Source organism: Crotalus tigris, unplaced genomic scaffold (assembly GCF_016545835.1).
Source record: "Crotalus tigris isolate CLP2741 ecotype Arizona unplaced genomic scaffold, ASM1654583v1 scf7180000018636.906410, whole genome shotgun sequence".
NCBI lineage: Eukaryota > Metazoa > Chordata > Lepidosauria > Squamata > Viperidae > Crotalus > Crotalus tigris.
In genome coordinates this window covers 857,481-885,109 of record NW_024097116.1, presented here as the reverse complement: position 1 = coordinate 885,109, position 27,629 = coordinate 857,481, and the positions used below count along the sequence as shown (strand labels likewise).

At 39.3% G+C, this 27,629-nt stretch overlaps 1 protein-coding gene across 1 annotated transcript in view; it reads right to left on the bottom strand.

The window, feature by feature from the left end:
• LOC120313360 (complement factor H-like) overlaps positions 1-27,629 on the bottom strand; it is a 75,751-nt gene that overhangs the window by 15,889 nt on the left and 32,233 nt on the right. Inside the window, exons 12-18 of the mRNA XM_039355197.1 lie at positions 25,972-26,160; positions 22,649-22,831; positions 22,216-22,422; positions 20,193-20,372; positions 18,390-18,563; positions 15,667-15,831; positions 4,464-5,075 (exon numbers count right to left, since the gene is read on the bottom strand). Of these exons, the coding sequence (XP_039211131.1) occupies positions 15,668-15,831; positions 18,390-18,563; positions 20,193-20,372; positions 22,216-22,422; positions 22,649-22,831; positions 25,972-26,160 (1,097 nt within the window). The 3' untranslated portion in view covers positions 4,464-5,075; position 15,667. The remainder of the gene's footprint in view (positions 1-4,463; positions 5,076-15,666; positions 15,832-18,389; positions 18,564-20,192; positions 20,373-22,215; positions 22,423-22,648; positions 22,832-25,971; positions 26,161-27,629) is intronic.

The window sequence follows — 27,629 nt, the reverse complement described above, 5'->3', positions numbered from 1 at the left end:
CAGAAAGCTGGAGAAGAGATAGCTTGTTCGAGGAGAGAAAAGGAGCAGTCAGACTGTTCTGGAACTCTGGATCTTCAAAAGATAAGCGAGTGGTCATAATGGGGTGGGGAGAAGCAAATGGAATCTGGGGGGGCTAGCAAAGTAGGCCCAGTGCTTGTGGAGACCCTGGGGGCAGGATGAGAGAGGGAAGCAATTATGGGGACCTCAAAGGATTGTAAGCTGACCATAAAATATCTCAGTGGGTGGGGTAGGACTTGGGTGGTTCAAACAGGTGGTCTGTTCCATACTAGGCCCCCTCATGGTCTTCCCCATCCTGAGATACCTCATGTGCACTTAACAATCTGTGCATTCAATTAGTGAATGCATTGGGGAAAGCAGGGAGGGATCAAATTCATTTAATGTGATCCAATTAACAAATTCTCAGATTATAAATGTAATCAGCAAGCTCTATTACATTCATAACTCAAGGATTACCAGTATCATGTTAAATTATGATGCTTAAAAGTGGCTTATATATTTGTTGAAGACTGCTTTATCTTTTTTACCAATAATAATGTTTATTAAAATATAAGTTTTAGAAAGTAGGCTTTTATCTTCAAAATCCATTGTGAACAACTGAAGACAATCCAGAGCACATATATTTTCCAGAACAAGTTTCATGTAGAGTTATTAAAGAGAATGATCCATGATTACTGACATCCACATGCTGGTTAAAAAGGGCTTTTGTCATTCATTTCCTTAGACCTACAAAATACAATACAAGCTATATTTTAAATAACTATTTCTTATACCTCGTTATCTGTAGTAGAATGCACCCTTGATAATTTTATAATATTAAACTGATTCACATGTGGCAGTATGGATGAAATATAGTATCAGACATGATAAATATGTTAAATCAAGTGGCCCACATGGAGATCATTATAGAGCAGATTGTAGAGCATTCTGTCAAAAAACTTGGGAAATTTTGAAAAGTGAGATACTAAAAGCCCAGTCTAGCACAATACCAATGAAGAAGAAAAATAACAGCTCTCCAAAGAAACCAGCATGGCTGCATAAAGAAGTCTCTGATAGAGCCAATAAGGAGATAAAAGGGGTACTGGTTAAGACAGAAGAGTATAAGACACAAGCATTTACGTATGACTTGGTCTTTTTTATTGAGGAACCAATAGAGAAAGGAAAGATTTTGATGAAAGAAATAGAAAAATATGGAATAGTGGCAGGATTAAAAATTAATAGAGAAAAGACCAAAATGTTAGTCAAAAACCTAACCGAAAAACAGAAAAGGAAATTAGAAGAGAATCTGGAATTGCAAATTATAAAAAAGATCAAGTATTTAGGAATCTGGCTTACCACAAGGTGCTCCTCAATAAAAGAAGATAACTATAAAAAATTGATATTACAGATGAAGAAAGATTTGGAGACCTGGGGGAAATTACAATTATCCTTATTAGGTAGGATTATGTTGATTAAAATGAATACATTACCAAGATTATTATATTTGTTCCAAACAGTCCCGATAAAATTAGAGAAACTTTCTTTTGAAGAATTAGATAAAATAATAAATAAATTTATCTGGACGGGCAAAAAAGCACAGATAAACACGAAAATATTACAAGATAGTAGAAGTAGAGGTGGACTTGGACTCCCAAAATGGGAAAGTTATTATCAAGCAGCTGGACTACTCTGGATCAAAGATTGGATAAACCTAGACAATAAAAGAGTTTTAACGATTGAAGGGCATGATTTACAGGCTGGCTGGCATGCCTTTTTATGGGGGAAACATAGGAAAACATACACATACTTTTATCAACATCAGATAAGAGATGCGTTGATTCGGACGTGGGAAAAAGCCAAAAAAAGACATTATAGGAAAATTCCAAATTGGATTTCACCGATGGAGGCGATGATCCACCCTAACACCTTGGATAAGAAAAAGATGATTGGGTACAAAGAACTATTAGACAGCCAAGGAAACCTTAAATCAAGAGAAAAATTAGAAGAACAAGGAATAATCATAGATTGGTGGCCATATTTACAGATCCAATCTAACATAGTAAGGATATGGAAGAGCATGGAATAACCCAGACCCCACATCAATTGGATAAAATTTTAAAGTTAAGGAAGGAAAATTTATAACAAAAAGCTACAGATATTTATTAGAGGTAGAATGGAGGAAGAAATAGTGAAAGGGCCAATGATCGCATGGGCGAGAAATGTGGGCCGAAATATAAACTGGAAGAATGGGAAAGATTATGGAACATAAATTGCAAACTGACACTGTCAACTGCATATAGGGAAAATCAATACAAAATGTTCTATAGATGGCATTTAACACTGGCGAGATTGGCCAAAATGTACAAAAATATGAATCTGGAATGCTGGAAATGTAAAAATAAGGAAGGAACATTCTATCACATGTGGTGGCTGTGCCTCAAAGCAAAGAGCTATTGGGAACAGATAGGGAACCGGATACAAGAGATAACCAAGGTGCAAATTGAATTCAAACCTGAACTATTTCTTCTGGGTATAGTAAATTTAAAGATCAAAAAGCAACTCCAACACATCATTATACATATATTGACAGCAGCCCGTATAGTATATGCTCAGTGTTGGAAGGGTGAAAACATACCTACGAACGATATGATTATATATAAAATTCTTGAATGCGCGGAAATGAATAAACTTAAACTAGAATTAAAAGACAAGGAGGCAACAGAATTTTATGAAATATGGAACAAATGGTATGATTGGCTAGAACAAAGAAAGAAAAAGACATGATTACTGATGTAAATAAATTGTAAATAATATATAGGAGATGTATAACATAATTTTGTTAAGGGAAAAATGTATTTTTTCAGTTTTATTTTTGTTGTACAGTGGAAAAAAGGAAAAATATTTTTTTTTAAAAAAAGAACTCTCTGATAAATTGAAAGACAAAAAGGACAAGTATAACAAGTGAAAAGAGGGGCACATAACTAAGACAGAATATCAGCAAACAGCCTGAGCCTACAAACATGAAGTGAGGAAAGCTGAGGCTCAAAATGAAGTAAGACTTGCGACAAAAGTCAAAAATAACAAAAAAAGCTTCTTTCAACATGTAAAAACAAGAAAAAAGTCAAGGAAATGATTGGCCTATTAGTGGGAGAAAGTGGCAAGAAGGTAACAAGCAACAGGGAGAAAGCAGAACTATTTAACTTGTTTTTTGCGTCCGTTTTTACACAAAGGGAAAAAACAGCCCAACCTATTAAAAACAGTACCGTAAAAAAACAGATTAGAAACACAAGTTAAGATAGGCAAGAAAATAGTAAGGTCCTGAAGGAACTGACAGATGTGATCTCAGAACCCAAGCCCCTCTTTTCACTTGTTATCTGGCTGATTCAGACTAAATTTGCTGCACTGGGGACATTGAAATCAGTGAGAATATCCCCTGTGGATAAATTAGAGTTTCTTCAGCCCCAGAAGAGAGGGATCTGCCAGGATTCAGGAAGAGATGAAATTATGGCACTGTTTTTATCTCTCTGAAGCAATTCTCGGTGTTTTTAAATACACTACCCATTACAGATATAGGCATTTTCTCCTTTTTATTCTGAATGAAACAAAGCTAATTTAAATAATGAGATCCCTAAGAATTTCCATGGTTTAGAACAATTGCAGAAAACCAAGTTGATTCTATTTTATCCTGACACCTGTTTGAGTTTGTTAAACATTTCAGGTATTTTTTGACCCACGGATACCTTAAAATATATAAAAACTATGGAAGCTCATCCAGCCTTTCCCCTTCTCCATTATTTGAAGTAGATCTCTTGGCTCAAGATGATGGAGAAGAAGCCATCTTCTCCCATTTATGAGGCATATCAGTGAAACAATCTTATATTAAATTTATTTTAAAAAGACTGAGCTAATTTGGGCATAACCATTCAGCTTTATAAAAGAGTAATTCTATCCAAAATGGGATAAGGAAGGGCAACCACTTAGGCAGTGATGAAAACTGTAAGATATGTGAACATCAGAATATTTCATTTGCATGCTGGTAATAAAATATGGGAAGAAACAAGGAGAGAAGGGGAAAGTGTACATACATTAATACAATATGAATAATCCATTTTTCCATTTATGCAAGTAACTCTAAATCAGTGGTTCTCAACGTTTGTGTGACGACGACCCCCACCACACAAACGTGCCGTGCATGCGCGGTGCGGCGCGCATGCGCGGCGGCGCCCCCTGAGGGGGAAAAATGGCGGATCGCCTTGTTTGGTGACCCCCGAGAAATGGTTGATTGACCCCAAATGGGGTCGCGACCCATAGGTTGAGAACCGCTGCTCTAAATGGTCTGGAATATGGGTGTAGCTGATATCCTCTTTTACATAGAAATTCAAGTGTATTTCCATCTCCACAATATATTTTATCCCATTCCTTCCCCCCCCCCCCGCTATATATTATTGTGCCTCAAATTTTCTTACCTTGTTATAAAAGGAACTACAAAAACTGCATAAATTGCATAAGCTGTATATTGCTTTGGTCATAAAAGAAAGTGCCTTCTTCAGGTAATATTTTAAGAAACAACTCTTTCCAGTAAAAAAAAAAAAAAAAACTTTCATTGTCTCATCAGGAAAATTTGAACATTTTTTCCCTAAGTCTTTTTTCCTTCATCCTTATTTCTCTTTCCGGTTCTAAGGTTAAGATCCAGAAGCATGTGCCATTCAGAGATAAGCTATCCTTAAATAGATAAAGTAGTGCTAATTAACACTGTTATTATAGATTGAATAGCAGACCGCTGGGATACAATTCATAGTCCAGTAGATATGACTTTGGTTGCAGATTGAAATCCCCTACCCGCTCCTTGCTTCCTGCTGGTCAGGGAAAAGAGTTAGGTGTTTTAAGACAAAAAGTGGCACTTGAATGCAATTTGGGAGAAGAACTTCCCAGCAGTCTCTGAGGAAAATTTCAGGACCCTTAAAGCAGAAGATGATTTGATTCAGATTTTGCCTGAAAGAGGTAGACTGTCTAGACAGGAGTGTATTCAGATTCTTTGATGTCCATTTTGTAGATGTTGCTGACTTGTTTCAAAGTCACTGTAAAAGTGAGGGGATACAATAATTAAGTTCAACCTTAAGCATACATCAGGCTGTTTCACAAGATATAATTTTTAAAGTATCTTGTGATTTCTGTTGAGAATGTAAAACCTCACTAATATCTTTGAGGAGAATTTCAGAATTCCTGGTTTGTCCAGAAATTGATCTTTCCTCCGGAGTTTTATTTCTTTTTCCAACAAAATTGCCAGTCATTTGTGGGACTGTCCATAATACATACCACATCTATGGGCTAAGATTAGAAAGATTTACATTCCATTTTTTCCATGAAACATGAATCAGGATAAAAATCTAAGCAGAACCAATCTCTCTCTCTCTCTCTCTCTCTCTCTCTCTCTCTCTCTCTCTCTCTCTCTCTCTCTCTCTCTCTCTCTCACACACACACACACACACACACACACACACAACACACATACACACACATACACACACAATCCAGAATATCTTTTTCTAAATGACTTCATTCTGATAATGATCATATGTCATATCTCCATTCAGATAATTGTAACAATGTCATACAGTATGTCACATCTCGTTGTGATTTAGCATAACAAGGTAGCTCTTCAGAACTATGAGTTGCAGTTTTGTGTTCAGTGGTGGTTAAGCATGAAACTTGGAGCATTTTAGGAAGCTCAACTATTGGCCTACCTTCTGACTAATGTATTTTTTTCTTTGATTGTTGCTCCATGCCTCTTCAAAGTTTTTTTTTAATGTTCAGATTTTATAGAAAACTATTTTGGCATCAGAATTGTTAAGCACACCCAAATCTGCATTTAATTTCCAAATCGCCTTTGGATAGGTCACCACTGTCAGTTTCTGGACAACATAAATTTCAAAAGTGCTTAAATATTGTGCAGATTTTGACAACCTTTATAGAGACTGTAGTGAGCTCATTGTGAGTCTCTCTAAACCAACCAGTACAGGAGATCCTTGTGTTTGCAATATGTAAGATTGAGATAGTTCTAACTTTTACTGTCTTTTCCTTTCCCTCTTTAAAACCATTTCATTCCTGCAGCCACCTGCGTTCAACCTTCTTTTGGTGTTTAGCCCTTCTCCCCTTCCATTTCAGTAATATTCCCTCCATTCTTCATTTCATCAAATTTAAGATCCTCAACTTATGATTTTGCTCCTATTGTTGCAATTATTCTATTCATGTGCCATGGTGCAGCTCAGGTGCTAGCAAATTTTTCTGCATGTGTACTTTTAGGCTCATCTACAATTTCTATTTCTCATGAAACAAAGATACTCTCCTAACAGGTCATTAAGAGTATGAATATACAGCATTGTCCCCAATCTCTCCATGTCCATTGCAAGAATCAGATCTGCCTGTCATTTCTTGCTCTGTATCAAAACGGTATTTGCTATTTCTGCTAGCAAACCAAGTGCTATGCAGTCCATCTGTAATGCCTCAATAGACAGGGAATGTTCACATTTCCCAGGGTATATTAGCTATCTTCCACAACGTTTTCACTTTGAGCTGTCTGATCAACTTCAGAAGGAAAAATTCCCTGTAAAATAGACTGCACCTTGCTTTGTCAAGAACACATCAGCATGGGGCCACTTATATAACTGAAAAGTGTAGTATCTTGCAGTACCAGCAACTCTCTCTTTTTTTAAAATATATTTTATTGGTTTTATAGTTTTAACAAAAAGTGTTTGAGACACACTGTGGTGTTTGGGTAAACAAAAAATCCAACATAAAATCACAAAATAACAACTCAACTTAATACATTCGCTATCATCTCTCTATTTCCCTCAAGTAACATAATAAATTTAATATATTTCATTTCTATCCTAAATTTCTATTACTACTAAACCTGTTTATTAAAACTTTATCAATTTCTATTACCATAATCAAATAATGTTTTACATCAACATATTACCCCTTCAAATATCTCTTGCAAATATATTCAAATTTTTAATCTCTCTCATCCCTTTTTATCACCAATCTTATTTATTTCTTCTTCCAATAATAGCTAATTTAGTTTAAAAAAAGACAATATTATCATATCTTATCAAATCGTATTATTATACACAAATATCTCTTAATTAATTAAACATTACACATATATATAGTTATAATTTTCTTACTTCTAAATCTAGATCATTATCTTTAACCTTTCAGCCAGTAGGTCCATTTTTATTGCTTATCGTAATCATTGACTTAATTCATTTCCATTCATTAAACAAACCAAATTCCATCCATTTAATTACCATATCTGTTGCGTCCTTGGCGGGAAAACAGACACGAGAAGCAGCTGGAGTTCTCAGTTTCTTTTATTCAGTGTTCAGCTTACAGGAAGATGGCTTCAGCCTCGCACAAACGCCTCGCAGCCTCTTATATAGGCAACTCCCGGGTAAATGGGTTACTTTTCCCGCGCCAGCACCCGCGCATGCGCACGGCGCTGGCGACAGCCTGTCTGGTCCCGGGCAGCTTTGCACCTGCCCGGGACTGCCTGCAAACGCCCGAGCCGTTTGCAAAGGCTCGGGACATAACACCCCTTTCCCCCGGGCTAAAACTACTACCAACATACAACATTTATTTTATATGACATTTTGCTCCCCAGTGCTCCCACTGTTTACTGGCCTTTGCCTTGCCAGCAATGTTATGTAGTCTTCTAGGTACTTAGGAGATTTCTTTGCTCTCTGTGACCTTCTTAGCTGTGGGTTACTGGCATAAGTCCCCTGACTGGAGGGAGGCGTGAGCCTGTTCTCTCTATTGTGCCCTGGTGTCTTCCAAGGACTGTGCCCCGATGCCTGGCCTGCTTGCTTGCCCACCGGGCTCGTCAGGCCAGGGCTTCTGTTGCTTTGTGACCTGGTTGACCTGCCTAGCTGTAGACCCTCGGGCCCCTTGAAGTGATAGCCACTGCTGGGCGTCTCTGTAGAACCTCCTAGGTCAGTCCAAGACCTGTCAGGAGGCTGTCCATTCCCTGAACCCCATTCTGTGCTCGGGCTCGTGTGGGTTTCTGTACTTTCCCAAAACTCAGGTGTTCCCTGATTTGTGCTAGGGTTGTTGTAGTCGGGACTTGGTTCCTCGACTAGCTCTGTGTATGTTTGACCCCCTGTAGGATTTGGGGTAAGGTCAGGCCAACCTTGGGAATTGTGTGCCAGTTCTCTTGCGGGGAATGATTTGTTGGGATGCCCCGGGTATCCTCCGTTGCTGGAGTGCTGTGTGATGTGTGTGGAAAGTGAGTATGCCCCCGGGGTGACTCCCTGGCTGGAGTAGGCGTGAGTGCCTGTTGTGTAGGTAAGCTCCATGACTTTCTTTTCGGAGCAATTGCAGAACCTTGGGACGAGCCGTTTGTGGCTCCCTCAGTGGAGATGGGCAGTAACTCTTGCCCTTCCCTTTGCTCCAAAGGGTCCCCCTCCCCCCCTGGAAAAGACCCAGGAGTCTCAGCAGAAAAGTCTCGCCTAGAGCGAAGTTGGTCGATGTGCCGACGTAGGACACGACCGTTGTCCAGGGCAACCTCGTAGGAGAGAGGACTGTGATCCTGGACACAGAAGCGGGGACCCATGTATGACCAGGCCCGTAATTGCGAGCCCAAACCGGGGGGCACCCACAAGTAGTTGTCTAGGTGCCCTAGGATGTGAGGTAGATGAAGGCAGTCTGTCCGGATGCAACCGGTCAAGTCTAGTAGTAAGTTGGCGCCCCCAACGAAGTTCAGCTGGACTTCTCCCTGTAGAAGTGGACGGTGTGGTGCGATAAGAAAGGAGAAAGTCAGCCAACCTGTGATGCCAGTCCCCGTAGGTGAGTCTCTTCAAGGCGTCCTTTGCGATGCGCACCATGCGTTCAGCCATACCGTTGGTGGACGGGTGAAAAGGCGCAGACGTGGCATGACGAATCAGGTTTGCCTGTAAGAAAGCTTGGAATTCGGAGGAGGTGAATTGAGGGCCGTTGTCGGACACAATGACATCTGGCAGCCCGTGTGCAGCAAAAATCCCCCTCAGTACCTGAATAGTCTTTGCAGTGGTGGTGGATGAGACAGGCACAACCTCAAGCCATTTTGAATGGCTGTCAACAAGGACCAAGAAGAACTGGCCCTGAAAGGGCCCAGCGTAGTCAATGTGCACCCTAGACCATGGGGACTGTGTTTCCTCCCATCTATGCACAGGAGCTTGGGGCATCTCTGGGCGAGATCGTTGGCACAGGTGGCATGCGTGCACCTTAGCCTCAATATCTTTATCTAAAGCAGGCCACCACAAGTGGCTTCGTGCAAGAGCCTTCATACGGACAATGCCAGGATGACCCTCGTGGAGGGATTCTAAGACCCTAGTCCTCATTGAGGTGGGAATGACAACTCTGTTTCCCCAAAGCAGACAACCCTGAGAAAGGGACAGTTCGTTTCTTTTGGACCAGAAACTCTGAAACTCAGGACTAGGGCAGTGCTCAGGCCACCCGGACAGGACCCAGGAGCGGACACGTGAAAGTGTGTGATCTGTACCCGTTTCAGCGGTAACATCCCTGGCACTAAGAGGGAGCTCGGGCAAGGCTTGGATTGATAGAATGTTGACAGCTGGCGCGGGGTCAGCTTCTACTACTGGCAGAGGCAACCTACTGAGGCCATCAGCATGGCCCATTTCTTTCCCAGGCTTGTGGAGTAATGAAAAATCATATGCAGACAAGAAAATAGACCACCTAAGCATTCTAGGGGAAATGATGTGGGGAGTCTGCTTACGTGTGGTAAACAGTCCCAGCAGAGGCTTATGGTCAGTGAAGACCGTGAAATGCCTGCCATATAGAAAATCGTGGAATTTTTTAATTCCAGCAACAACAGCCAGAGCCTCCCTGTCTATCTGAGCGTAGTTGCGCTCGGCAGAAGACAGTGTTCTGGAGTAGTATGCAATAGGAACCTGAGTTCCATCAGACCTGAGGTGACTCAGGACAGCTCCAACCCCGTAGGGGGATGCATCACAAGCGATGCACACAGGAAGAGACTCGTTGAAATGTGCAAGAACACTGTTAGAAGTGAGCAAGGCCTTGACTTCTTTAAAGCAAGCCTCATGTGCTTGTGACCACAGCCACACAGCTTGTTTGTCTAGTAGCCTGTGAAGAGGCTCAGCTACACTAGCTTTATGTGGAAGAAAAGAATTGTAGAAATTCAGGAGGCCTAGGAAGGCCTGAAGTTCGGCCTTAGACTTTGGCCTGGGTGCTTGTAAAATAGCAGTTAGTTTGGATTCAGCAGGATGAATCCCAGCAGCATCAATTTTGAATCCCAGAAATTCAGTAGAAGGCACCCCGATCTTGCATTTGTCTTTTCTGAGCTTGAGGCCTGATTCCCTGAATCTTAACAGGACAGCCCTAAGTCTTTCAGCTAGAATGTGTGTGGAGTCTCCTGCAATCAAGACATCGTCAAAGTAGGGGCAGACCCCTGGTATACCTCGTAGTGTGTTTTCCATTACGCTTTGGAAAATCCCAGGAGCGACATTTACTCCAAACTGTAGCCTTTTTACTTTAAAGGCTCCCCTGTGGGTCACAATGGTCTGAGCTATGGCAGCATCATCATCAACAGGCAGCTGTTGATATGCTTGAGCTAGGTCAAGCTTTGCAAAAACATGCCCCCCCTTGAGAGAGGCCAGGATGTGACTGACCACAGGAACAGGATAGGCATGTTGCTGCAATGCCTTATTGAGTGTGCATTTGTAATCAGCACAAATGCGAATGTCCCCATTTGCCTTTAGAGGCGTGACAATGGGGGTCTCCCACGGGCTGGAATCAACAGGTTCTAGGATTCCCTGTTGGATTAGTTTGTCTAATTCAGTGTCAATCTTACTTTTTAAAGCAAAAGGGACCCTTCTTGCTTTAATCCTAATGGGAGTGACAGTGGGGTCTAGCTTTAAGGACACAGGTGGTCCTTTGAATGTGCCCAGCTGGGGGCTGAAAACATCTGCAAATTCTTTGCAGACTTCCTGTAGGTCGAGTGTTTGTAAGCTGTTGAGTCCTGTGACGTGTATCCCCAGGGCCTCAAACCAATCGAGTCCTATGAGACTCGTTCGTTCACCCCCTACTACTAATAAGTCTAGTGGACCTTCAAAACTCTTGTATTGCACGTTAAGGGTGGCCTCCCCCTTAACACACACTCTTGAGTTCTGAAAATCTGTTAATACAATATCAGAAGGCCTTAACTTGGCCTTAGACCCACTACTGGAACAAATCTTCCTAAATGTATGCAATGAAATGATGGACAGGGCAGACCCTGTGTCTAGTTCCATAGATAATGGAACCCCTTGTAGCTTCACGTTGAGTGACAGCTTTTTCTTCATGGGCTTGTGTGTGCCTGTTCTACAGATGCTTCTTCGCGAAGCGCAAAAACCTACCCTATTCTGGCTGGGGAATCTGGTACCTTCAGGCGTTCTTCTTGGGGTTGTGCCTTTCGTCGGCTCAGACACACAGCTGCAATATGCCCTTGTTTGCCGCATGCCCGGCAGGTAGCGGAGCGGAACTTGCAGTCGGTTCTCCTGTGGCGACCTCCACAGCCGATGCACTTGAGCAGAGCCGAAGAGCTTCCCTTCTGGTTCTCTTCCTTCGCGGGGTGTAGACGGTCGACTTCCTCGTCCGGATCCTCCTCGGAGTTTCGTCGGACGTCTTCCTGGTGCACGGACGCACCCTCTGCATTGTTCCTGATCGGCCGCATGTTTTTGATGGCGCCGCCTGCTGCTTCTTCTGCGGTGACTTCCCTTAAGGCGTCTTGGAAGGATAATTCTTCCTTGGCAAAAAGTCTCTGTTGTAGCTCTCGATGCCTTAGCCCGCACACGAATCGGTCCCTCAGTCGTTCCTCGAGGTCCTTGAACTCGCAGGGCTTGGCGGCCTTCCGTAGCGCGGCGATGTATTCCTTGGCTGTTTCACCGGACCGTTGATCCCTCTGCTCGAAGGTGTGTCGCCATGAGATAACGGACACCTTGGGGTGGAAGTGCTCTTTCAGCAGCTTCTTCAGGTCTGCGTAGCTTACAGACTCTACTGGAACAGGTGCTGCAAGATTTTCTGCGATTTCGAAGGCGTCTTGGCCGCAAACGCAAAGCAGGGTGGCGGCCTTCAAGCTATCTTCCCTCACTTGGTTTGCCTTGAAGTAGTTCTCCATTCTGGATACGTAGGACTCCCACCGCTCTGGATGTGAGACGTCGAATTCCGAAAGCCTTCCGATTTTCGCCATCTTCGGATCTTCAGGAGACGGGTCTATCAGCCAGCCTACCCCCGAATGCGCACCGGATTGGCGGGCAGCTGCCGAGTCGACGCCGTTCCTCTTCCGCCGCTCAGGACTCCTTGGGTAAGCTTACACTTCTTCCTTTCCAGGTAGTGCAAGGCATCCCATCCTCGTCGCCAGTGTTGCGTCCTTGGCGGGAAAACAGACACGAGAAGCAGCTGGAGTTCTCAGTTTCTTTTATTCAGCGTTCAGCTTACAGGAAGATGGCTTCAGCCTCGCCCAAACGCCTCGCAGCCTCTTATATAGGCAACTCCCGGGTAAATGGGTTACTTTTCCCGCGCCAGCACCCGCGCATGCGCACGGCGCTGGCGACAGCCTGTCTGGTCCCGGGCAGCTTTGCACCTGCCCGGGACTGCCTGCAAACGCCCGAGCCGTTTGCAAAGGCTCGGGACATAACAATATCAAAACATATTATTATACACAAAAATCTCCTAATTAATTAAACATTTCAAAATTCCAGTCTAAATCAATCTATTGCTCCAAGAAATGCATTCTTAGTCTCTGTAAAGCCAAGTTTCTTTTTTCATTCCACATTTAACTTTCATATTTCCATATCAAACAAACTTCCATAAAACAAAAAAAATCATCAAACTAAATTAAACACACATGAATATAATTGTAGATTTCCTACTTCTAAGTCTAAATCATTATCCTTAAAACAATCCATAGAACCAACATTACCTTTTAGTCCATTCAACAATTTTTACTAATTTAAACGCGCATGTGTATAATTGCATTTTTCAGCTCTAAATCATTATTCTTAAAAAAAACCCATGAAATCAATATTGCCTTTTACTCCATTAAACATTTTTAAATTTGTTTTTGAATCTAATTCTGGGTTTCTTTCTCTGCCACACCAGCTTCCATGAAGACGCTTCCCTTTCAACCAGTAAATCCATTCTCGATGCTTGTAGAGATCTTTGATCTCTGTAGTAAGCATCTTTTTTCTCTTTCAACCAATAGATCAATTCTTATTACTTGTAGTAATCTTTGAGAAAGTATAAATCTCTTCCTCTGCAGTAAACGTCTTTTTCTGTTCTCTTTGCGATGTAGTTGCTTTGTATTTTGAAATCTTAGTCTTTGCTTCTTCTGGTTCTCTAAGTTGCTGAAGAAGGGATTGTCAGATGAAATAGATTCCACTTCTCTCTGTAAATTCCTCTTCTGGCACATTTTGATTTATACCATAATCAATTGTAACCTGGACGTCAGTTTGGGTAAATATAGTAGAGTCTCTAGATCTTAATTCTGAAATACAGTTTTTAAATGTAGCACAAATTTCTGCAGTGGCCTCATAAATCTTTTCCAATATAAGTGCACAATTCAGTTGTATCTGAGGTTTCTCCATTTTAATACTAATGCTTAAAAAGGAGATCTCTTTTTTCTTTTTTGTAGAGGCTTTGTTTAATGTAGAAATATCCACCCCCACAGCTTCACAGGCAGTACCAGCAACTCTTATATGGCCAAGAATCAGCATAGCATAGAAATGTGCAAGAATTTCACCTGGTGAAATCACCCAGAGCAGGTAATGTGGCAGTTATTTTTACCTCTCTGTTCCTGCTCATTATCTTATAGAGAAATATCCTATATAAATACAGTACCCTATTTTTTCTACTCTAATGTCATTTTGTACACTCCACAGCATACTTCAAAATACAATTGACGTTTTCTGCCAGGATTTCTTGCAAGCTGGGATGAAATTCACCAGAGATCTGAGCATTTCTCCTTCAAGTTATAAAACTACCCAGGACATAGAATAGACTAAAATTAAGAAACCATTGTTGCAATGTAGAACAATTGGTAGTTGGTAGATTGCTGGGCTGGAAAATGGCCAGGGGTTTCTTCCTGCCAGAGATTTGTCAAATTGGTTATATGGTGGTGGAAATTTACCAGTCTTACAGACCACTGATAGACAGGTTTACCGTTTTTCCTGTCACATGGGGCTTATAGTAAAAAACAAACCAAGTGTCAGATGATTTGTACAAAGCCATGGAACTAATATTTTATCATATCTCTACTCCCCAATTAGTTGAACCTTTGTGTACATTCAACTCAAGTTCATGAACTAAATACAAAACAAACATATTTTTGGTTTTAAATGATTACAATAACTATTAGCAAAGACTTCCTGTTTGTCTATGGTGACTGAAATATTTCTTTAAAATTACTGTCTAGGAAGAAAAAAATTCAAGTCTTGTGTGACCTGCCATGCCCGCTTTACCCTTGGACACTCTCACCTTTCCCTCTTCTCCCACATTACTCTCAATCTTACGTTTCTGCCACTAAGTTGCTTCCAGATATTGCAGGATGAATAGGAGATTTCAGTTATCTTGACATCTGTTGGGAAACAAACTTCCAAGAAATTTCTGACTTATGTAGCTGAGGAAGACATAGGAAGATCAACTACTTTTAGGCAAGTCCAAAAGTTTGTGTGTCAAAGTTCAATATACCCACTGTTTCCCTAGCACATGTCTAAATGCTTCTGCCAGTATCTCAGCTTCAGATCCTGAGTCAGACAAGTATGTGTTCTTGCGTAAATGTGTTATGTGTTAAGCTTTTAGTTCAGAAAATAAACAATAAAAATTGTAAACTCGCTTTTGTAGCACTGGATTTCTTTCTGATTGGGAAAGGATATGGCTTCTTTAAAGAATCACTCTGATTACATCATCTTCTTCAGAGAGGTACTCCCTCTGCTGTGGCTTATGGATTATGGTTAGCCACAGCATGGAGTAAGCCTTCTATATAGTAGGATCATAATAATAACATTATTGCTATTTAATTTGCTTTTACTAGATTTTTTCCTTGCTTTTTATGCTTTTTGTGATGTTATGATTATTATAAATGGCTTCAGGATATTTTAAGAAGAAAAATTATAGAAATGTTATCATTACTAGTGTTAAGTATACTGCCATTTTTTTTTATGCACCTCACAAAAACAGGGAAAAAAGTACTTAGAAAGCAACTGGCTCAACTCATCAAAAGGGCTTTAAACTAAAACTGATGGGGAGAGTGTGTGTGACCAATTTTTAGGATCATTAGAATATAAAATCAACCATAAACCTCAACAAAACAATGAGGTAATGAGTGATAAGGAAAATGAAAATCTCAACATCAAGTAGGAGATGTATGAAACACACCCAAGGAGAGACATAAAGGTCTCAAATGCTTATATACAAAAGCTCAAAGTTTGAGTAACAAACAGAGTGAATTAGAAGCACTGCTGCTAGGTATAATAAACTAGTCTACTGCCACCACTGTTATTTCATCATCAATCATTGTCAATAAACCAATTTATCATTCATAAACAATAAAGCAATTTCTGCTTTGGAAAGAAACTCAAAACGAGGAAACTAAAAAAAAAAAAAAAAGCTGCTTACCTTAACAGCGAAGAGAGGGGTTCCAACCATTAGCAGTGCATTTTAAAATCTTTATTGGGGAAAGTTGAAAAATACAATGTATCTTGACTGCATCATTATACAAATATTGAGATCGTCTAGGTTGAAAGAAGCCATTCCTCACTTCTGGAGGGGAACACCGAATTTCTACAGAGGAATATGAATACGTGGTCAATAAGTCACTGCCTATGAGACTGATGCATTGCAAAATGAGGAGAGATCATTATGCTATAAACCTTGAAGTGGACCTATTGAATGTTTTGTTTATGATGTTTTTTTCAATTTGCAAAGAAAAAACTTTGTAGGACCTTTTCTGTTTCAGTTCTATCAGCTTCACCAGATGGATGGGCTAAGGAAGCTTAAGATTACCATCACTGAAATTTGTGATGATGATGATGATGATGATGATGATGATAATAATAATAATAATAATAATAATAATAATAATAATAATAATAATAATAATAATAATAGTCTGGATAGTGGATGTGGCAGTGCCTGGAGACAGCAGAATAGACGAGAAAGAACTGGAGAAGATAACAAAATACAAAGACCTACAAATAGAAATAGAAAGACTGTGGCAAAAGCAAGCAAGGGTAGTACCAATAGTAATAGGCTGTTTGGGTGCAATCCCAAAACAACTGGAGCACCACTTGAACACTATTGGCATTGACAAATTCGCTATTAGTCAATTGCAAAAGGCGGCCTTACTAGGAACTGCTTCCATCCTGCGACAATACCTGTAATACCATCACACATCCACATCTGCCTATCCCAGGTCCTGGGTAAGGACTCGATAGGTAGACAAAATGCCAAATCCAGTCTGAACATCTGGCTGACTGTGTGATGATCCATAATAATAATATTACATTACGCATCTGATTGTGCTATATTCCTCCTACTTCATTCAGTAAATTGTCAAGAAGTCATGAGACCCTTCCAAATGTTATCTTGCTTTTCTGAACTTAAAAATGCTTCAGCCCTTTTTTCCTAGGCAACAGTTCCTGCATATCTCTTTGTCAAGGGAATCTTTCTCTGTAGGTATATGGGGAGAACACCAGAGAACAATATCACCGGATTGGTGATTGTAGCACTAGATATCAAGCAATTGCCTCAATGTAAAAAGATTGGGGTGTATCAAACTTAAAGGATATCTGGTAGAGGAAAGCTGATACCTTGTATATTTCAACCTCTTTATAATGTTTGAGGTTATTTACTGTCCCCCAAATATTGCATTTAAATAATTTAGTACTTACTTACCATCATCTAAAACAACAACAGCAACAATAACAATAATAAAGCGTACATTAGTTGATTAATAAAAGACAGCAAAGAACAAGCATTGTTACAAATTAAAAACTGGAACTTACTGAATGTGCTGGAAACAAAGAAAATGAATATTATAATAATATAATAAAAAAGATCAAAATCCTGTAAAGGAAATGCACTACATGGTCAATTTCTACAGTGGTTTGAGGGCAAAGTGAATAAAGATAAAAACTAGCAATGGCTACAACTGAAACATTTTTTAAAAAAAGAAACCAAAACTTTGATTTTGGCTGCTGAAGACCAAGATATTCGAATTAATCCTATCAAGGCTAGAACTGAAAAATCATCAAATGATTCAAAATACAGATTACTGTACTTTGAGAAGGAAGGAACAGTAGATAATTTACTCAGCTCATGCAGAAAATCACACAGACTGATTATAAACAACAAAATAGCACAGTCGCCAAAATGATTACCAAAATATCTGTCACAATTATCAGGTTCCAGTAACAAAAAATTGGTGGGAACATAGAATTGAAAAGTAGGTGAAAATTAATAGGTTAAAATATTGCATGATTGCCTAATACAGTTTTGGTTCATAACACACCAGGTGTAACCGTGGTTGAAAATAAAAAAGTGTTGATGTGGCAATACCAGGGGATAATAGAAGAGAAAAGAAGAATTGGAAAAGATCACAAAATAACAAGATCTGAAAATCAAAGTAGAAAGATTATTTATTAGATTGTTATCCTAATAAAGTGGCAAAAATATATAATCCTTCATCCTCCTATTTTAACAATAAAACAAACATATGAGGTAGATTGAGTTGAGCTAGACTGATTGCCCCAAAGTCATCCAGCTGACTTATATTATGGCATAATCCTACCATGGTGGTCCCAGTGGTTATCAGTACATTGGGTGCAATTCTCCAAAATCTTGGAAGGATGGCATTTAAACATCTGTGCATCAATTAAATTTCCATCCATCATCTAAAAAGCTATACTACTTGGATCCACACATATGCAATCCTGATACATTATGACAGCTTAAGTTCTTGGGAAGAACTTGATACAAATGAAGGCAAACGGTAACAAACTGGCAGCTGTGATTTCACATTATTGTGTATGTATTAGTAGCTGAAGCAGTCCAATAGTATCTAGCTGAAAACAAGTTTTTTCTGACTGAGCAAAAAGGAAACTTCCCAAACAGCAGAGGAACAAAAGATCAGCTCCTAACTGATAAGATGATTATGGAAAACAAAAGGAAGTCCTACTTGAACATAAATTTGGCTAATTATAAGAAGGCATTCAACTACCAGCCATATGATTGGATAATTAAGTACCTAGAAATAAATTATCAGATTGGAGCTGCAATCCTATGCACCCAATGCGCATAAGATTTCAGAGTAACCATGACCATTAGAAACATATACATACGTGTACATTGAGGTTTTGAACTCCATCCTTTCTTAGTACATAAGGCATCTGGTCTGCCAACGTATCTGTATCCTTTATTACATGAGAATTGTATTCTCTCCCCTTCCTTATAAATGGACTTTGGAGATAATATGGTTCCATGTTCAATATGATCTATCTGGCAAGTCATTTCTACTATAAAACACAAATATTTTTTCATTGTTTCTGTAATCAATGGAATAATAAGAAAAAGAAATGCTTGAAAACAAATATAAATGATTAGAGAAGACATTCTGTAATTCTAATCTCATTTTTCATCCTAAATAGGATTCAGGTAGGATCAGATTGAATAAATAGCTCTTTTATCACACTCACTGGGAAAGGACAATAATCAATCTTAATGCGATCTATTATTTTCATAATAAAGTGAAATGCTTTCAACCTCACCCAGTGTCTTCATGTTAATATTAAAGAGAAGTGGGGAGGGTGCTGAGCAATGAAGCAGGCTGCAAGCATCAACACTGATTAGAACTGTCCCAGAGGAAAAAGAAGAACCAATGTAATACAATGAAACTTCTAAGGACATTGGGTTCACTTAAAACCTTACTTTCTTAGGCACATTTGGATTAAAATTATAGACTAAGGTGACTTAACTTTGATTAGGATGCTAGATTTTGGGGTTTAATATTTTTCATTGTTGATAGATGTAACTTTATATTTTGGTTGTGAGCCACCCAGTGCTTGGTACACAATGGGCAGCTATATAAACATAATAAACAAATAAACAAATCCATAAATAAATAAATAAATAAATAAATAAATAAATAAATATTTGTACATAAATCAGGAAGTGAGTTTTTCTTTCATGTCTGGAAGAAGGCAGAAGTAATAAATTACTCTCTATCTTTTCATTTCAGTATCTAAAGCTATTCATTTCATACTGTAAAATTTAACATTTCCAGCTGTTAGCAACTTTTAGATCTTCTGTTTCTTTAGTTCAAAATTTAGAAAACATTAGGTTCGCCAACTATAATTTGTATCTATGTTTTCAATAGGCCTATTCATTTGCTAACAGAAAGTAATACTGTCTGTTATTTTTCCACTGTAAGATATGTGTATCTATCTACCAGAGAATTTGTCTATAACTTTGGTTATTCCTTTCTGTTTGTTTGACAAGCAGATGTTCCACACTTTGTTGAAATCCATTTCTTGTACATATTTCATATGTATTTAGAGTTGAATGAGAATGCCGTTGTACAATCTTGTTTATTCTGTTCTGATAGAATATCTTCCTTTAATGTCTGACCTGTATCCTGTTGCAACTAAATAAGAACTTTAGACATCTGTAAAGTCTGCTAAAATATGCTGGGTGAGATTTTTCCCTTTGGCAAAAAGAAGGAAGGAAGGGAAGGAAGGAAGGAAGGAAGGAAGGAAGGAAGGAAGGAAGGAAGGAAGGAAAGAAGGAAGGAAGGAAGGAAGGAATCATGTAAAATAATGTGAAAAAGTACACTTATTTATTTATTTATGAGACTTATATACCGCTTTAAGTGCAAGCACTCTCTAAGCGGTGTACACCAGTAAGCAATGTATATATATATTTACATTGCCCCCAACAATCTGGGTCCTCATTTTACCTACCCCGGAAGGATGGAAGGCTGAGTCAACCTTGAGCCGGTGAGATTTGAACCGCTGACCTGCTGAACACAGTCAGCTAAAGTGGCCTGCAGTACTGTACTCTAACTGCTGCACCACCTCGGCTCTTTCACTTATGCAAAGTTAAATATATTGCCCCTAATCAGACTAATGTATGCAATTTCTACTTACAGACACATTTTAGTGGAGGTAACCATCCATTTTTTGTGCATTCAATCACCTGTCCTCCATTATTTGGTTCAAAGGTAAATCCACTGTTACACTGAATTCGAATTACATCCCCATAAAGGAATATAGTTCTTTGAGATCGGAAAAAGCCATTCAATATTCTTGGAGAGTTACATGTAATTTCTAGAGAAAATAAATCATATCTTATATTTAAAAAAGGAAAGTTGCACTTGTATCAGAGGATGGGCATTCCTTTATATCATCACCGAAAACAATACCATTATTTTATATATATAGAGAGAGAGCATCATCAGTCCTTTTTAATCAGCAGCCATGCCTACTGATAAGCATTGACTAATTTAAAACATCTTGTTGGTGTATAAAATAACACTGTGAAATTAGCCATCCCAATTAAAAGTATTTTAATACTCTTGTGTTTATTTGAAAAAATCATAAATAAATTTGACAAGTTGATATGTTTAATAGATATTAAAATATCTATTAAATAGATATTATTCTACTCCTGCATGTTAACAACAACAACAACAATAATAATAATAGTTGGAAGGGACCTTGGAGGTCATCTAGTCCAACTCCCTGTTCAGGCAGGAAACCCTATATCATTTCAGACAAATGGCTGTCCAGTCTCTTCTTAAAACCTTCCAGTGTTGGAGCATTCACTGCTTCTGAAGGCAGGTTGTCCCACTGGTTAATTGTTCTAACTGTCAGTGTTGAATTGAAATGTAAAGCTACAACTTTACAAATGTAAAGCTACAACTTTACAAATGTAAAGCTACAACTTTACAAATGTAAAGCTACAACTTTACAACTTTACTCCCATATCTGCTATTCAGTCCTACTGGCAGTCCCAGTAACATTTTCAGTCACCTGAAAGGATTGCAAATTACACATTAGGGGCTCAACGTTGCAGTAATTCTGCTCTTACCTGGTGTTATAGGTGGGCTCAGTTACAATGCCGGTAAATGCTTTGTTGCAAGATCTAAAGGACCAAACCTGGGATAGATTATCCTGGAGAAAATTAATCTAGATGACAGTGGCAATCACCTTCACAACATGTAATTAATCAATTCGCTCTTACTGGGATTGCCCTGGGGGGGTATCCTAGAGATGTCAGCTGATCTAGAATTCAATACACTGCATGTTTGCTGTGTAATCTTGGTTCCGTAACATCTCAGCACTGCTGTAGAAGTGTTCCTCTGAATAAGATACAAGGAACTGCTCACTATTTTTAAAGCTGGATATGATTCAAAAATCAAGTATCTGTGACACCAATTTTTCCAAATAACCACTGCTTGTCCAGCTTGGATGGCAAGACATTATTCATTAAGGATCTCCAACTATCATTTTGGTAATGAATGATATCATGTCTTCTCCTTGAAGCTCCCTTCCTCTGGGATCAGCTGCCCTAACATGAAGGTTGTAGACTGTCTCCTCACCTACAGATGACTAAAGAGCTACAGGGAGGTGTATATAAGTGTGCCTTTTTATTCTTTGGTTCCTATTTTTATATCTGTAAGCTGCATTGAATCCACAAGGAGCAACATGATAGAGAAATGCCCTGAATCCACAAGCAAACATCTCCATGAAATCTTTCCTATGCCTATATAGAAACTATTGCTTCTGGAGATGTAAAATTGCTAGAATTGTGAAATGTCCTTCATTAGGCATCCACTTATCTATTAGTTCCAAGATCTAGTACTAACTAAAAAAGTTCCTCTATTCTTGTTAGTAACTGAGTTGGAATTTCTATTGTTACTGTTATATGGATTTTGGTATGGTAATAGTTTATTAATTCTTTAAATATATATATGTAGTAACTCAGCTGTGAGGTTTGTTTTTGGCAAAAGAAACTACTGTACCATCCAATGATAAAAACAGTGTTGCCATGCAGATATATTATCCTGCTTTGATGAACGAGCAATCTTTTTGGAAATATTCTCAAGGAAGAATGTGCTGTTTTGGACTAACTTAGCCACAGTTTGTAAAACTAAATTTTTTGAATCACCTTTGCAATTAGGAATCACGGGGGTTGTCCCATCACAATGGATTATAGAAGCTGATTGGGAAGAATCTGCTGCAAGAATATATCCTGTTTTACAGATCAACTCTATAGAATGACCACGTTGCACAAATATATTTTCAGATGCATCCTTTCCGTCTTTAACTTCTATCTTCTGGCTTTCCAGTTTAGTCTTGGGAATCATACAGGGATCTCAGATGAAAAAGAAAATAAATCTGTTAGAGAAGGCATATCATATTACCTTGTTACAAAGATTAACAATAGAGCTTAGCTTTCATCTACTAGCCAGTTCACCTCAGATGTAGAGCTGAAACCACATATAAAGGCAAGACCAATTAAATCATTTTCATGTGAGAAATAAAGAAAGCAGATTGAAAATGCTCGTGAAAATTAAATGAAGATTTTCTTTTCTGCTTACCAAGGCAAATGGGCACTTCTATCCAGGCTCCATTGTCACAGAAAGATCTGTTCTGGCCTTCCATGGCATAATACCTTTGGCATCTGAATTCTACTGAAGAGCCAGACCTGTACTGCTTTTCAGATAAAGTAGTAATGTCTCCGTTCTCAGTCCTTGGTGGACCACTGCAGTTTCCACCTCTTTCTATTAAACATGAAATCATGAAGAATAAAGACTTTGGTCATACTCCAAACTAAAGCTTTGAGATTACTCATCAACATTTCTTGACTGATTACAAAAGATGCCAATAAATCTGTTTTAATGAGCATTCATTCAATTTGCATGTGTTTATTGTATTTTTAAAATATACACAGAAAAAACAGCAACATACATGTATGGCAGCCCATATTTCCTTTCTCCTACCTCCTCCATCTCTTGGTCCTTTTCTTCTGCTTCATCCCCTGATTTCTGGTTTATTTGTTTATACTTTGTAGTCATCTGGGATCTTTCCAGTTGTAGCTTCAATTTAGAGATTTGGTCTTTTATATTATCTAAGTTATTTTTGGTCTCATTATGGTTTCTTTTTGTGTCCTCTTTGTGTGCAAGAATTATTTGATGAATTAGCTGTGGCATAGAATATATTTCCTTCTGAGAGATTTTTTCTTGAGGCATCATTCCTAGAAATACTCTAGTATTACAAGTCTCAGAAAGAGTGGAGCAAAGTTTCCTCTCATTTTCTGGTCTTTATATGTAGCCTTATAATCCAATAGTAATGGCAATATTTTATAGTAATCAAGTATCCTGAAAATTGTCAACCAGACAGGATTGTAATCCACAATGTTAAAGTTCAAAATATTCAACCTCCCTGAAAACAGTTCAAAAATCTCTCCCAGCCAGAGGTATTCAAAAGTCAAATTTCTCTTTTTCTCCCACTAACTCCTAAGATTGAAAGTCCAAGCTCAGTAGGTATTTATAGTCCAAGATCAGGATGATAAGTATGCCAAAATATTTTCCTTTATTGCCAGTTGTCCTTCCTTAAGTTAAAAGTCACCAAGCAGCCAAGAGTCTAGTTATAGTGCTGTACTCAAATCCACTACTAGATGTCACTCAAAATCCATTTTCCACTCTTAAAACAAAGGGTTGATTTCTTATATTTCTTATATTTCATCTCAATGTTTTTTTCTTTCAAAGAAAAATCTTACAATTATCTCAAATCTCAAATTTATCCAAACTGTATCTTTATATTACTTTCACTTCAGTATTGTATATTTCTGTCCCCCGACACCCCCAAAAATTAAAACGCCACTTCCGTTCACATATGGAGATTTTTAGATTCTTGGGAGCCTTTCCCAGGAAATGCAGTTGTAAAATAGTAAAGAAAAGATCAATATTCTCACCAAGTTCCAAACATGCAGTTTACAATGTGTTGATTGAAGCTTTTGTTCAGGTAGGTTGTATCAGGTAGGTCAGTCGTTCTCAACCTTTTTAATGCCGTGACCCCCAACCGGTCGTAAGTCGAGGACTACTCAACCTGTCGTAAGTCGAGGACTACTCAACTGGTGCAGCACCATTTGCAGAATGGGACTTTTGGCGGGCTCAGCAGGGGAGAGACAGCCTGGACAATTCCTATTGGCTTTTGAAAGCCAATAGAATTAGACTCTGTTCAAGAGAGTCTATTTTATTGGCTTTCAAAAGCCAATAGAATAAAAGGGAGTAGCACAGCTAAGGAAAAGGGGAAAAAAATGGCGGACTGCATTGTTTGGCGACCCCCGTGAAATGGTCGTTTGACCCCAAATGGGGTCCCGACCCACAGGTTGAGAACCACTGAGGTAGGTTTTCTCAGATATTAGCCACTCTTCAATCTCATCTCCTCCTTGTAGTATGTTTTTAAACTTCTTGGCAATGAGTGGGTATAGACGAGTTAGATGTTTCAACCCAAAACCATGCAGTTCATCTTCACCTGGTGCTGACCAATTCTTGATCTTCCTTGCTCTTTTCTCTACCATTTCTGCTGTTATAACTAGTTCTTTCATTTCAAGTTTTTTATTTTTCTTATTCACCTTTTTTAACCAAGCTGCATCCTTATTGTATTTCTTTGGGTTATCCCATATCTGCTCTCAGAACTGCACCGTTTTTTCTTTGTCAGGTACTGACTGATTTACTGCACTTTCTCCATTGATGGATTGGTAGAGACGTTTCTAAAGGATTGAAATTGGAGGTTCTGCCTATAATTTGCAATTTGAGCTTTGTATCTGCTGATATTCTTGGCTAGAGCTGCTCTTTGCTGTGCTATTATTTCCAGTGCTTCCTTGATCTTCCTTGTTCCTAAGTGGTATTGGTTGATTAGGTATTCTTTGGTTTTCTTGTTCTTTCATCTGTTCTAGCTTGCTTGCGCCTGATGTCAGCTTGCTGATCTTATTTTTCAGTCTAATCTTCCACTTTTTTTCTTCTTTATTGATTTTGCATCCCAGGTATTCAGTTATAACTGCAGCTGTGCTGTTTACATTACAACATTTTTTATTGCAGTGAGTTGGTGCTTATACTTGATATTACAGCATTTGCATCTTTTAATGCTTGTGCTAGATGTTCCTTTGGAATAAGCTTCAATGCAGGCAACCCTATTCTGAAGTTTTTGTGCTGTTCTAGATGCTCAGACAAAGATGCTTAGTCTTTGTTTCAATTCTTTTACTTCTTTAGTCAGAGGGCTTTGTTCTTCCTGAGGCAGAGGAGAGGGTGACTGGTTTCCAAATGAAAATAGTTTTATATCTCTGCTGGATTACTCTACTGCCAACTGCCCCTGGATTGAACCTTAATGACAATTCATATCTTTGAGAAAATGCCAAAATATTCTTCTCCATGCAAATGTGCTTAAGAATTTTTGTTTTAGATTACAGCTACTAAAATTCTAAGATGTGAGTGATTTCAGTGAAGATTACATCACTTTTAAAAGAATGTGACTTCAGAGGTAAATGTTCATATTTATTATGTTGTAGAGATTACTTTAATTAGTTCTAATCTCATTAGAGATTATCCAATAATCTCAAAGGAATCCATGATTTTGATAGCATGCTTACCAGAGATACATAAAGAAACTCCATGTAACCGTCAACATACTTTCTGTCTGATGGAGCCACAAAGACATATCCTTAATTGCAGATATGCTTAAGATTTTGTGTTTTAGATTACAGCTACTAAACTTCTAAGCCAAGATGTGATTTCAGTGAAAATTAAATCATTTTTGAAATAATATGATTTAGAAGCAAATCTTTATATTTATTATGTTATATTAATTTCTCTAATTAGTTCTAATCTCAAAGAAATCCATCATATTTGCACATGCTTACCAGAGATACATAATGGCAAATCCATGTAACCGTCAACACACTTTCTGACTGATGGAGTAACAAGGACATATCCTTCCCTGCACAGAAATTGCAGACTATGTTTACTTTGAATAAACTGAGTTTTTCTTTGGCCTCCAAACACAAACAAGTTTTTTGTTGCTAGCTGTTGTCTTGTGATACGGCATGGTGCTAAAAAACAGAAAATAAGGTAGATTTTCTAAAGGGAAGTAATTTTTCCATTGTTTTCCCTCTATTCCAGCGGTTCTCAACCTGTGGGTCACAACCCTTTTGGGGGTCGCACGAGCCTTTCACAGGGGTCGCCTAAGACCATTGGAAAACACATATTTCCAATGGTCTTAGGCAGGGCTTGTCAACCGCCTTCTCTCCCTCTCCCCCTCCACTCCACCTCACTTGTTTGTGGAAAATATGCTGCTTGGTGGCAGTCTGCATGAACTCTACCAAATGTGCCCTGCAGGGGGTGCATGAAGAGTGCAGGTGCAGAGCAAGACCCCGCCCTCCCCAGGGACTCAGCTGTAGCGAATCCGCTGTAGCCTGGTGAAGCTGAGCAAGTGAGCTGGACAGAGCTCTCCTCTGCCTCTGCCTGTGTACAGTCTGGTTTGGCATGTTGCCATAGCCACCGGCAGCAAATCCACCAGCCATGCTGGCAGCCTGTCCCCCTCCCCTTGTCCCTTCCTTGGCACGGAGGGGGAGAGGAAGAAAGGGATGAAGAGGGAGGGAAGTAAGGGACAATGAGAGAGGGAAGGAAGGAAGGAACAATGGAAGGGATGGAGGGAAGGGACAAAGAGGGAAGGAAGGAAGGAAGGGACAATGGGAGAGAGGGAGGGAAGGGGGAAGAGACTAAGAAGGAGGTGAAGGAAAGGAAGCAAAGAAGGAAGGAAGGGACAATGGGAGAGGGAGGGAAGGAGGAAAAGACTAAGAGGGAGGTGAAGGAAGGGACAAGGGGAGAGAAGGGAGGGAGGGAAGGAAGGCAGGCACCCACCCCAGTCCCATCCCAGAGACCCACAGATTCACCCCCAAGGCACTCTGCAACCTGAGTGATCAGCTGGCCACGCTCCCTGGCCATTGATCACGTGATCCTGGGACGCTGTGAACGTCATAAGTATGAATCAGTTGTCAAGCATCCGAATGTAAATCACATGATCCTGGGGATGTTGCAACAATCATAAATGTGAAAAATGATCATAATTCGCTTTTTCAGTGCTGTTGTAACTTCAAACAGTCACTTAGCGAATGGTTGTAAGTCGAGGACTACATATATTTTCCCATTTTTTCCCCTTTTTTTGATCAAGTTTTTGATACACTCCCGGCCAGCTGGATGGGGGGTTGGGGGTAACCACAACATGAGGAACTGTATTAAAGGGTCGCGGCATTAGGAAGGTTGAGAACCACTGCTCTATTGCATAATAGCACAGTGGTTAGAATGCAGTATTGCAGGCTAATTCACTGCCAGGAATTCGATCCTCACTGGCTCAAGGTTGACCCAGCCTTTCATCCTTCTGAGGTCGGTAAAATGAGAACCCAGATTGTTGGGGGCAATATGCGGACTCTGTAAATTCTTAGAGAGGACTGTAAAGCACTATGAAATGGTATATAAATCTAAATACTGTTGCTATTGTTTATTCCACCCCCAAGAAAAT